At 53.9% G+C, this 12,795-nt stretch overlaps 1 protein-coding gene across 1 annotated transcript; it reads right to left on the bottom strand.

The window, feature by feature from the left end:
- Nucleotides 1-944: 944 nt before the first annotated feature.
- DACT2 (dishevelled binding antagonist of beta catenin 2) lies at nt 945-11,647 on the bottom strand. The gene is made up of 4 exons (XM_008007873.3): nt 10,973-11,647; nt 5,067-5,199; nt 4,080-4,358; nt 945-3,134 (listed from the first exon to the last, which is right to left on the bottom strand). Exons 1-4 carry the CDS (start codon nt 11,216-11,218, stop codon nt 1,471-1,473), a joined length of 2,322 nt encoding a protein of 773 aa, XP_008006064.2. The 5' UTR covers nt 11,219-11,647; the 3' UTR covers nt 945-1,470.
- Nucleotides 11,648-12,795: the final 1,148 nt, after the last annotated feature.

The raw sequence follows: 12,795 nt of genomic DNA, 5'->3' as shown, positions 1-12,795 counted from the left end.
CTGCACACAGACGAGCTCAATGGGTGTTTGAATATGTCTGCTCTGGCCCCTGGAAATGCTTGCATTTTCTCCACAGAGAGCAGACCCTGCCCCCACTGTCTTCACTGTCAGGGAGCTCAGCAGCAGCCTCCCCCTCACCTCCGCTTTGTTCTAGACGTGAAGTTCCCTATAGGCATCTAAAACCAACTCCTTGTTCCAGGAATATTTCACGCCTCCTTCCAATCTACTCCTGTCTTCTGCTGGTTTTCTGACTGGCTTCCTTCCAACGATCCTGCCCAGCTGCATCTGCCCTGAGGGGCCCAGGATGTCCACGGGGGGCTTCAGGAGAAAGCTGCTTTCTGATTTGAAAATACTGTGACCCTCACCAGGCAGCTTACCTGAAAACACTGCTATCTTTCTTCTTGAAGAGTTGAGGAAAATTCCGTTTGGAAAAGTAAACACCAAAGAAAAAAAAACTTTTATGCCCCACTTTTTTTCTTTTTTTTTTTTTTTGAGATGGAGTTTCGCTCTTGTCACCCAGGCTGGAGTGCAATGTCGCCATCTCCACACACTGCTATCTCCACTTCCCAGGTTCAAGTGATTCTCCTGCCTCAGCCTCCCAAGTAGGTGGGATTACAGGTGCGTGCCACCAAACCCAGCTAATTTTTTTTATTTCTGTTTTTTGTATTTTTAGTAGAGATGGGGGTTTCACCATGTTGGCCAGGATGGTCTTGATCTTCTGACCTTGTGATCCGCCCGCCTTAGACTCCCAAAGTGCTGGGATTACAGGCATGAGCCACCTTGCCCGGCCTATGCCCTACTTTTTATACTAAAACCAGAGTTTAGTCTCTACTAACTCATAAGGTGCCTTCCCCGCCCAAAGCTGGCGTGTGCCCTGTGATGGGCAGGCATGAAGATGATGGTGCCCCTACCATGTGCCACCCAAGGAAACAGGGAGGAGGAAGTTAAGAGGAAAAAAAAAGTTCCTTTTATTTGAGATCATGGCATAATTTGGGTGTCTGTGTACGCTGACAGCATAATGTGGAGTTTAAACTCCAATTCAATTTCCAGCACGGAATCCTGCAACCGCCTCTTTAAAACGCTTTTGGGGAGGAATGGTCAAAGGATTGGGAAACGCGTCCCCAGCCAGAGGGGAGTGAGGGCAGGGGACGGCCATGGGAGGATGACAAGGTGGAAACAAGCGCCTGCCGGGAAGCAGTATCCTGGGCAGACGTTGAAAAGAGACGCGAGGTCGGCCGGGGAGGCTGCTGGCATCTGAAACCAGAGCTCTGCATGGCAGTCTTTGCTGGGGCGGGGACTCACGGCATACTCCACAGGCAGAGTTTGTAACAGGAGGGGACTCCTGTTAAATGGTGGCCTCGGAAGATAAAGCGGCTTGGCGAGATGACACTGAAACCCAGACATGCACAGGACGCTGCGGGAAAAGGGCTCCGGTGTGCAGCAGGCTTCTCCTGATGCAGTCACTGCGCCTCACACCATGGTCATGACCTTCAGGGCCGTCGGCTGGAACCTACGGATCTTCTTCTTCAGGGCCTTGGAAGCCTTAATACGGCACAGCTTGGGCACGGGGGACAGGAGTGGCCCCGAGCTGACCGGGACCTCCTGGGTCCAGGTCAGCTCCGTGTGCCCGGCCGCCACATAGCCCAGTGCCAGGTCACAGTCCCTGCTCTGGGCGCCGCCCTCCTCGTCGCTGCTGCTGGACTCATGATCTCCGAATCGGTTGGTGGTGTGGTCACTGGACTCCCCCTCGCTGGTCTCCGGGATGACTGAGGGGAACCTCGGGTCACACTCGGCCGAGTGCTTGGAGGGCTCTGAGTTGCTCCGGGTCTGGGCGTCCTGGCGGACCAGCAAGGGCCGGCCCCGGGCCTGTGGGCCACCTGCTCTTCTGGCCACGGGCCTGGGGGGCCCCAGGTTAGACTCGGGGCAGCTGGCCAGGCGGGCCCGGGTGGAGATCTCCACAGTGGACTGCCAGCGGCGATGCTTCCTCCTGGCCACCGAGGTGAGCAATGCTGCCTCAAAGGGGAACAGGGCTTGAGCTGAGGTCCGGTGGCCCTCCTGCGGGGCCACCGCCAGGGGGACAAGGACAGGCATGGGGTAGAGGGTAGACTCGGAACAGGAGCGCCCGGGTGCCTCCCAGGCCAGGGCCGGCCTCCGCGGGAGCCCACTCCTCCCTGGGGACCAGTGGGCAGGGTCCCACTCTAGGGACGGCTGGGGGGCTGCATGGGCTCCCTCAGGCCTCTCCAGTAGAAGCGGCGGCTGCCTTGCAAACCTCAGCACCTTGTCCGTGGGCCTTCTCTTGATTTTTTCGGCCTTGCTCTTGGGGGGACCCATTTTCAGACTGGCAGCAAAGGACGGGTGGGCAAAGTGCCCAGAGGCTGGTAAGGGGCTCTTGTCCAGCATCCTGGATGGGGATATGACGTTGCCTCGTCCACAGTCCTGAGCTGGGGGTGTCTGCTGGGCCTTCAAGCTGGAAGAGGGCCACGCCATGGTCTCCCTGAGGACGCAGCTGTTCGAGGGCTTGGAGCCCTCCTCTGGAAGGATGCCAGGGTGCTGGGGACCCTCAAGAGGCATGGATCCCTGCTGCTGGGGGCCCCTGCCAGCACCCCTGCTCTGAGCTGGCCCTCCTTCATCCTCCCTCCCTGGGGCGAAGACCAATAGTCGCCCTCCACCATCTGTAGTCCAGCCACCCTGCCTCTGTGGGGATGGGGACGCTGAATGCCTTAGAGGTCCCTGTTCTCCCCCACTACCCTTTGCTGGGGTCTCCCGGCCCCACAGATGCAGCAGCCTGTCGATATAGGCTCTGGCTCTGGCCGGACCAGCCTCGAGGACCGGCCCAGTCTGGATGGTGTTCAGACCTGCAGGGCCTAGGGGGGTCTCCCTGGGGTACGAGGGACCACCGCTCTGTGGGGTTTCCTTAGTCAGGGCAAACAGGGGGCTCTGCAGAGCCACAGCGTGCAGGGGGCTGGGGTACGGGTACATCTCCCTGCCGCCTTGGGACACCAGGTCTTGCCGATACTTGGGGTCTGGCATGTGCAGCGGGATGTCCACCCCCTGGCAGAGGAGCCCAAGGAGCTCAGCATCGGTGCTGGCTTTCTGGAGCCCGGTGTCTGCCAGCAGGGCTCTGTCAAGATCACCTAGGAACGAGAAAAATGAACAAACACGTGACACAGAGAGGATTTCGTGTGCTGTTGATTTCATTTCATGCATGAGACGCAGCCAGTGAAGGAAGCGCTCCTCCTTCACTGCTTGGAGGAACTCCTGGGTCCCACGGGAGACAGCGACTCCGTCACCGGGGTCCGCATCTAGACACAGCGCGGGGCCCCATCTGCATCTAGACAGAGGGCGCGGGGCCCCGTCTGCGTCTGGACACAGGGTGCGGGGCCCTGTTTGCGCCTTCGGCACAGCCCCCTCAGCTCATTCTCATCCTTCCCCTTGAAGGAGAACGCATGGGGAGTAAGAGTCCTCAGTTCAGCGCCCTCATTTCCCTGAAGGCTTGGAGGCTGAAGATGCCCCGCAGCGGTGGATGGAGCCCGGAGGGAGGCCAGGGGCATGAAGCTAGTCCCTGCAGATGCCCTGGAGGAAACCACGGGACTTCTCAGTAAGAAAAGACCAAATGGTTATTACTGAACCAGGCCTTGTATTAGAAATAAAACAAGGCCAAAAATGACATCTGTGCTTTTGGAGACAGTCTGAAGACAACTACAGCCCCTCCCGGACTCGCGGGTGGGATCCAGGCATGAGCCCTGTTCTCTCCCCACCAACGCCTTCAACCCTGCTCTCCCTCCAAACACCAGTGCATCCAGGGTTTTTGAAGGATTGTTTTTAAGCTTGCTGATGTCCATTTTAAATACAGGGAAAAGTGCTGTGTGTTGGAAGAGCCAGTGGTGATGCACATGGCCACGTTTGATGCCTGCCTCCATCCAAACCACCACACGGCCCACGGAGGCCTTCCAGCATCCGTTAGAGCCTGAGGGCGCGCCCATGTGGGGTCCCTGGCTCTGCCCTCAACAGCTGGGGACTGCACTCCGCCATCCCCTGTGCCTGAGATGAGACCCCCACTTTCCCTGGCAGTTTCTTACCTGTAGACACCGGCCTGGGCCAGAATGTGCCCCACGGCTGGCCTGCATTCTCCATGCTGCCCTGGGGCCTGGTGCCCTCCTCGGTAGCCTGGGGTCTCCACGCTGGCACAGTAGTCTCATCAACCGACCGGGGCCTCCAGTCACCCATGCTGGGCCTGGCCTTGGGGGCCCGGGCCACAGGCAACAAACTGCCCAGAGAGGGAGAGATGTGGTCACTGCAGACAGAGGCACAGGATGTGGACAGGGAGCAGGATCCACCGTCGCTCATCTCGTAAAAGCCTGGACACAGCAGACAAGGCAGATCAGTGACCCCCATCCAGAAGAGCCCAGGGACCCCTTTGCTCCTGAGCTTGTCATGGCACAGGGGGGCCCAGGGGAACCCCTGAGCTGAGGCTACGGGAGGCTGTGGGCCATCGTCCACACGGCCGGCCTGGGAGAGTGTGGCTTAGGTGAGGATGTCCAGGATTCTTTCCAGGGACTGTCAGTGAGTCGGTGAGAGCCCGCTCCACCCCCACTCGGCAGCACTGGCCCTCCCTTTTCCTGGCAAGTGGTCCCTTTAGTCCTGGGTGGTCGATGCCTGCCTAAGGGGTGGCCTCTTCCTCTGGATTTCAGCCCGTTTAGGACAGGCCCCTGGCCCATGTCCCTCTCTCTTCCCTGGCACCTGCCAACCTGAGAAGGAGACCAGTCTGGGGAGGTGCTTCAGCCCCAGGCCTCCTGAGTCTAACAATGTCACCTAGACCACAGTGTGATTTTTGCAAATTAAAAAAATAAGAGCGAGGTAGCCAAGTAATATATATGCCCTGAGAAAGGCTTCGGTGTTGCCTCCTAACTTTCAGATCAGCCTGATGAAGCGGCCGCCTCCCTGCATGGACAACGGAAGAGCAGTGGAACGGAATTTCAGCCCGAGAGGGACTGGCGGGACAGGCTTCACCTCTGCCTGGGCTGCGTGCCTGCCCCTGTGTCCAGGAGGTCAGGGCACCCTGGTACCTGAGCTGGGCCTGCTGTCGCTGTCCAGGGCCTCCCCTGAGGCTGTGCCCACATCCAGCTGCAGCTTGCTAATCTGCAGGTCCAGCTGGTCCAGGTGGGTCTTCAGGCCGATGTCCTGCTGTCTCAGCCGGGACTGAGAAGGGAAAGAAGAGAAAGGGAACTATTGTACCTACGGAAACCAAAACTTAAGGCTCAAAGGGGTGAACCATGCATTGTGAATGCAATTTGAACTCCCAGAGTCCACACGAAACACATCTTCTAAATCCGGCTGCTGCGCCTGCTCATTCTGAAGCCATTTCCTTGCTCCACCGTCAGAAAAAGAAAGGTCTACTGACACCCATTCCCCCCACACACATACACACACGGGTTTTCTCCAGTTCAGGCTGCTTCACTTCTCCGCACTTTCCAAATTACATTTCTTTATAAGGATACAGTATACTACAGCTTATGAGATTGAAATCAGGATCAAAAGCAACACCACCTTTTGGCAGACAGGAACAAACGGCACCGTCTATTTTGCTGCGTTTTTCAGCCTGCATAAGGGTTTACCCTCCTGTGGTAATGCTTTGCGCATCTTGTGCCTGGGTGCGGTGGCGTCCTTTTACGCGACTGCCTCTGGGTTCCTGGTGCCTGCAGAGCACAAACTTTTTGACTTTTCAAGAAGGTAAGAAAGTCCCTTGGAAAGAAAGAAAAGCTCCTCCTTCACTAATAAGTCCCTTCCCCTTCCCTGATAGAAGAAGTAACATTTTGAACTGTTACAGGCTTTGGCAGAGCTACCAGGGGAGAAGGTTCTCAGCAAAACATGGAAACTGTCAGCTTTACCTGGAATACATGCAGTGTGAAAATCAGCCTTCAGGATCTTTTGTTTTGTTTTGTTTTGGAGACAGGGTCTTGCGCTGTTGCCCAGGCTGGAGTGCAGTGGTGCGGTCACCGCTCACTGCAGCATCGACCTCCCCAGGCTCAGGTGATCCTCCCTCCTTAGCCTCCCAAGTCTCTGGGATTACAGGCATGCACCACCATGCCCCGCTAATTATGTATTTTTTGTAGAGTTGGGGTCTTGCCATGTTGCCCAGGCTGGTCTCCAACTCCTAGGCTTAAGTGGTCTACCTGCCTTGGCCTCCCAAGGTGCTGGGATTACAGGCATGTGCCTGGCCAAGGGACTGTGTATTTAGAAGTTTCCATTACAGCCCTGCCCTGAGAGGCTGTGCCTTCTCCCGGCCTTGGCTTCCCCAACTCTAAAGGGTTTATGATGAGCATGTGTGTGTGTACACGTGTGTGTGTTTTTCTTTCAATTCTAAAACATTTCTTGTTTTGATGAACAATCACGATTAAGGCAAATAATTAATGAACGTAATTATGTGGTTGGTTCTCTTAAGAAAATGATTAATTCTATTTCAAATTTTACGTGGGAAAGGAGCAGTTCCCCTGAGTCCCATAACCTGGGCCTCAGGGAATCACTTCAGTAATTTCCACAATATGAGAAATCATTACAAGACAGAGGCAGGTTGCAATGCCTTCCTGTTCTGATGAGAGAAAGACTTCTCCGATTTTCCAAACGCAAGTGCCCACTATCAGCATGGATGAGGGGACGGAGGCCGGGCTTGACCCAGGCACAGCTTCTGTGCCAGGAGCAGACCTCCTCCTCCAGGACCCAACTCCGGGGCCTCCCAACAACCTCCAAAGTTTGCACAGTGACAGAATCTGAAGCCATAATATTATCTGTGAATGTGAACACGGCAAAAACCAATCCTGAATTTAATCAAAACGTTATGCTTCCAGCATCACCCAGCTTCATGTAAACATACTGGTTTCTGACCCTGCACATTTTCACACAGGTAAACCGCTATCCAAGTGAACAGCACCACCAACCAAGCCTGCGCAGCACACACAGGCGGGCTCTCCCACACCAGCTATGCAAAGAGGAAGCCTGGATCCAAACAAAGGGGCCGTCGTGGATTCTCATAGTCCACGATTTTTCTTTTTCCTGTCGTAAAACAAAACCCAAGGTACCGACAGAAAATCAAGTTCCTTGGTGAGGCCACACCTCAACGTTTAAAAGGATCTATGTGCCTTCTCCTCTTCCAAATCACATTCTCCTGCACCCCAGCCAGCTTTGTCCTCCTCCTCCAGCCCCCTTCCCGCCCCCGTGTCTGTGCTGGGTTAATTGCTTTGTGATTAATGTTTGGCCAGCCAGGCCTTCAGTTGCTGGTTTCTGATTAATGGTCTAGGGGCTGCAGGACGCACAGAGCTCTCAGGCACTCACAGGTTATTTATTACGTCCTGAGGTCCGCTCTGCGTCTGCAGGACTCCACCATTCAGGATTTATTCCCTGCCTGTAACCCTGACCACTGTCCCTAACCCCAACTGCTGTCCCTAACTTGGGGCTTGTATGACTGTGCTTTACATTAACTCTTTCTTAGGGTTAGACTTTGTGCTCACAGTCACAAAATACATGCGGCCAGGAAGGAGGAGAGTCCACTGCAAGGCCAGCCCCAGAGTGTGATCTCCACGCATGTCCACGATTGGACTGACTCACTCCACAGCAGCAAGCGAGCCCTGGGTGGCCTCCGTGCCCTACTTCCCTCTGTAAGCGTTCAGGCTAACTCCAGGCGGCCCTCTGCAAGCATTCAGGCTAACTCCAGGCAGCCTTGCTGAAGGTGTGCTCCGGGGGCATCTGTGCCAAAGCCCTGGGCCTGGGGAAGGGGCAGGAGGGCCTGGTATAAAGGCGCTCATACCAAGCCTCTCCAGGCACTGGGATCAGCTGGACATACCTGCAGACCCCAGGCTCCAGGCCCCACTCATTTCCTGAGACCCTACCGGGTAAGCCTGGAAACCTGCATTTTAACAAGCTTCCCAGGGACCACAAAAGTTCCTTATGACAACAAAAATTTGAGGACTTCTATTCCAGGGGGTGCTGTTAAAAAAAAAAAAAAAAAAAGCTAATCCCTTTCTTTGAAATGCATTCTTTATGCACCGCAAGAGAATGACCTGATTTCCATGTGCTGTGCCTTTTCCGTGTGCAAGTCAACAGTCCAGCCATCGCAACACCTGTATGGCACATGCGGAGGATCAACATGAAAAAGGCCTTACTGTTCAGGATATGGAGATGGGATCTGAAACACCTCCTTTCTATCCCTGAGAGCTGGAATGCACAAAGGAAACGTTCTAAATTCCAAGGCTATGCCCTCCATTCTGGAGAGAGGTAAATGCTATTACCTAAGTTTAAAAGAGGCCTGTCAATCAACAGCAAAGGGGTCCCTGGTTCACAGACTGGACTCATGGATTTAAAAGCACTACCGAAGCCTTGCAGGTTTCTGGGGATGGCTGGCCCTCATGCGTGGCCTTGAGCAAGTTCTCACCCTGCCTCCCTTGGTTCCCCTGTGTGTTCACAAAGCAGGCACAGTCGGCTGAAGGAAAATGCCGGGCATCAAGTTTATGCTGCAGAATCAGACATACAGCTTGCTCCTGCAGCATGGAATGTGGGAAGCTGCCAGGGAAAAGGAATTGGTGCAAGCTGCCACTTTTAGAACAAGTCACGACCAGCAATGTCAAGATGGGGAAATTCTTCAGGATAAGATTTCATTGCAGACTCCCGGAGCTCTTCTGCATCTTTCCCCTTGTGGAGACAGTACCCACTGGTAGGAAACTGTGGGTAGGTGGGAGTTACTATCTAGGGCTTGTTGGGGAACCTAACCCTTATGAATATGGGAATGGCCGGCACTTCTTGGGAACGACAATTTTCCTCACAAACATATATGAGGACGCAGAGTGAACCCTCTCTGGATTGGCCACGCAGCAGCAAACCCGCTTGGGTCGGAGGGCATGGGGATCTCATCAGCTTAGAAACTCAGAACAGGAAGATCCCAAATTCTGAAATCATTTTCCCTTTTGTTGCAGCAATAAAAGCCACTCATTTATTTATTCAACAGAATCCTACTAAGCACCGCCTACTGCACTCTCCTTTGTGACACAGCAATTAAAAGGTGCAGCACATTGCGAGAAGCCTTGAAGTGATGAGTGCTGCTATTTTCCCGACGGTTTAAATCCCTGGAAATGCCAACAATCATTCTCACCTGAGAATTCCTGTAGGCTAAAGCTGCTCAGGGCCTGATAAATGTTCTTCCTGCCTTCACACCTGAATGATGACCAATGGCCAGGTGAGCACCAGGGTGGGCGGAGGGGACCCTGAGTTAGGTGGGAGTTGCTGGAGTGTGTAACTGTTCCAGCAAGCAAGGCTTTTCATTGTATTCAACACTATAGAACTGCTATCACTCCTAATGTTTTTCCCTGTAAGAAAAATGTAAAAGTGTTAAGCCCTGGGCTGATGTCACACAAATTCAATTATTCTTCTCTTTTGATCACATAATCCATCCCGAGAACAAAGTTTCAAGACAAAGTCTGCATGTTCCTTCTGGTCCCCACATTAAAAAAAATAATAATAAAATAAACAAAAAACCTGTTTGATCTTCTCTTCCAAAAGGCTACTTGTAATTAGAGGCTGAGCACTTGCAAGTTTGATTTGTATATTTCTTAAGCCAAGTTAATCATCACCTGCACTCTCAGCCCCTCGACGGAACAGTTGAAGCCAGCATCTCAGCAGCACCCCCTTCCCATCACATGAGTGTAACACATCTGTGGCTGTCGCGTGCTGAGCTGAGGTCACGCAGAAGCTGAGATTGTGTCTGGGTGCAAACACACAAATGACCTAAACACACGGTCAGGATTTGGTCACTGGGTGAGTAAACAAAGTCTGTACACCAGCTACTTTCCTCTCAGGAGGCATCAGGGGCAGAGTTGGGGGCCCAGGTTAATCCCACACAGTCTGCCACCTCCGTCTTCCACAAGGTCAGGAGATAACCAGGATCCTGGGAGGCATCCCAGACACTGGGATTCTTTAATCCAGAAGGGTTTGCTACTTTAACAACCTGGCTGAGCCAGCTAGGCTGACGGTCATGCCGCAGCTTCACGTGAGCAACATTCAGAGGCAGCAACTTTTAACAGAACAGACTTAAATTTCTAATGTGAAAGAAATTTCACTTAGTGTAATAGAGGTAACACGAGTAAACAGACATCTTTCTCCAGCCTTTTTAGTTTGTCTTTAAGAAAATACAGCAACTATGAAAACTCTTGTGCGTTGTTTCCAGTAAAATTTACAAAATCATACAATAACATAATAAGCAGAGGGGTAATGACTGGAGTTTCTTTCATTGTGTGAAAGGAGGGGTTCAGAGCGCCCAGGTAGTGCTGAAGAGCGCCGGTGGCAAGGAAATCAAAGAGTCTTTCCTCTGGATCAGAGGACACGCCTCTCCTTACAGGTCAGGTCACATTTTAAAGTTGAAGAGGCCTTTATCAGCGACATGCTTTCCCCCAATACTTTATTACAGGGACGCGACCTGTAAGAAACGTCAGCACATTCCTGAGGACAAGTCGGGGTGCGCTTTACCACGCGGACACTGTTGCCCCTAACCCAAGACATCAGGGGGGACCCGGTACCCCGGGAAGTGATGCCAGGATCCCGAGCCGACCTCCGCCCGGGGAAAGCCGGTCAGTACCCGTAGGTCAGAACAATGCTGTAACTAACGAACAGGGTGTCTCCCCCAAATCTGCCAGTTTCGGGATCCTGGCGTGGGTGGGCGCACATCCACGCAGGGTGGAACGCGGGCTGCAGGCCCGGGCAGTTTTCAGGGTCCTCATCTGTGCGCTTCACCTCTAGGCACCTGCGCGCGGGGCCTCCGCGTCCCCCTCCTTGGAGACCCAACTGCATTCCAATCAAATCCCAAAGGACATCCCCTCCATCCAACAGACGCCCCCCTCCCACTAACACACAGTCTCGGCCGGCACCGGGAGGGAGCAGCGCCTGTGGCCCGCAAACCCCGCAGCCCCGAGTCCCGGCGCCTGGTCCTTACCAGCTGCTCCTGCAGCGCGGCCAGTGCCGCCTCCAGCTGCTGCTCGGGGCCGTGAGGACCGTGGGGACCGCAGGGAGCGGCGGGCGCGGGCGGGGGCTGCAGGGCCAGGGCGCCCCGTACCCGCTCCTGCTGCGTGGCGCGCAGCCCCTGCAGCTCCTGCAGCCCCGCGAACGCCGCGCGCAACCTCGCGCCCAACCTACGGCGGTCCCAGCTCGCGGGCCCCGGGGGTCCGCCAGGCGTCCACATCTCCCGGGCAGTGTCCCGGCCTCCCGAATCCCACGAGCTGCGCCGGAGGCCCAGCGCGCGCGGATCCGGAGCTGTGTCGCGGGTCCTCCTGCGCCTCCTCTCTCCGCCCCTGGCTCCACAGGTCGCCAAGGTGGGCTGGAATCTGCGGCCGGTCGCTGAGGGCGGGGTCTGCACGCGCCCCGAGGTCACCGCGGCTGCCCCTGGACCCGCCCCGCAGACCCCCCAGGGTCCCTCGCCGACTGCGGGCCGGGCGGGCGCACCCAGACCCCGGGGCCAGCTGAGCGCGTCCGTGACTTCAGCGGGGAGGGCCAGCCGGGAGGAGGAGCCCGGGGGAGAGGGGCAAGGAGGCGCAAGTGGAACAAAGGCGGAGAAAGGACTTGTTAAGGTTTTAAAATGTTTATAAAGATAAATTATCGGGACATTATCACATTGCAAGGACCGTGTTACCATTACAATCGCAGTAGAGATTTCAAAACCTTGCAGTTTGGAAACCGCGCCTTGCTTTTTCTTTCTTTCTTTCTTTCTTTCTTTCTTTTTTTTTTTTTTTTTTTTTTTTTTTTTTTTTTTTTTTTTGAGACAGGGTCTTGCTCTGTCGCCCAGGCTGGAGTGCAGTGGCATGATCTCATCTCACTGCAACCTCCGCCTCCCGGGTTCAAGCGATTCTTCTGCTTCAGCCTCCTGAGTAGATGGGACTACAGGCACGCACCACCATACCCGGCTAAATTTTTGTATTTTTAGCACAGACGGGGTTTCACCATATTGGCCAGGCTGCTCAGCTTGCTTTTTAAATTTTTAAAATAACAGCTTAAGATGCAGTTCACATGCCATAAAACTCACATTATTTAAGGTGTACAGTTCCACAGTTTTTTAGTATATTAACGAAGTTGTGTTCACCACCCCCAAAAGAAACCCTGTTCTCATCGGTAGCTACCCCCGTTCCCTCTCCCGCACCCCCACACATAGAGCCACCACCCTGCGGGTTCTGGAAGTTCATGGAAATGGAGTCACACGCCAGGTGCTTTCTGTGGGGGCTCCTTTCGGTGAGTGTTTTCAAGGTGCGTCTGTGCTGCAGATTGCGTCAGAACTTTATTCCTTTGTGTGTCTAAATAATATTCCACTACATGGCTGTGCCAAATTTTGTTTATCCATTCATCTGTTGATGACATGTGAGTTGTTCCATTTTTTAGCGATCACGAATAATGCTGCAAGGACATTCCTGTATGAGTTTTTGTGTGGCAATATGTTTTCATTGTACCTAAGAGTGAAATGGCTGGATCGTAGGTGACTACCGTGCTTAACCTTGTGAGGAACTGCCAGACTATTTCCCAAGTGGAATCCCACCAGCCAGCGGGGTATGAGGGTTCCATTTTCTCCGTGTGCGCACCAGCCTCTGTCTTTAGTCTAGCAGATGTGAAGTGGTTTCTCCCTGTGGTTTTGATCTGTGTTTCCATGATGGCTAAGGACGTTGAGCCTCTTTTCAAGTGCTTGTATACATGTTGTATACTTCCTTTGGAGAACTATCTATTCAGATCCTTGGCCCATTTTAAAATTTAGGTTGTGTTTTCGTTATTGAGATG

This window comes from Chlorocebus sabaeus, chromosome 13, assembly GCF_047675955.1.
Source record: "Chlorocebus sabaeus isolate Y175 chromosome 13, mChlSab1.0.hap1, whole genome shotgun sequence".
NCBI lineage: Eukaryota > Metazoa > Chordata > Mammalia > Primates > Cercopithecidae > Chlorocebus > Chlorocebus sabaeus.
Note: the sequence above shows the minus strand (reverse complement) of the source record. Positions and strands in the feature narration are given on the sequence as shown.

Bases quoted from the DNA above. Each gene is read 5' to 3' on its own strand.
- DACT2 (XM_008007873.3), bottom strand. From the start codon at position 11,218: ATGTGGACGCCTGGCGGACCCCCGGGGCCCGCGAGCTGGGACCGCCGT. The intron at 5,200-10,972 runs GTAAGGACCAGG...TTCCCTTCTCAG, and splicing joins CCGCGCTGCAGGAGCAGCTG to TCCCGGCTGAGACAGCAGGA. The intron at 3,135-4,079 runs GTAAGAAACTGC...TCTCGTTCCTAG, and splicing joins GCCCAGGCCGGTGTCTACAG to GTGATCTTGACAGAGCCCTG.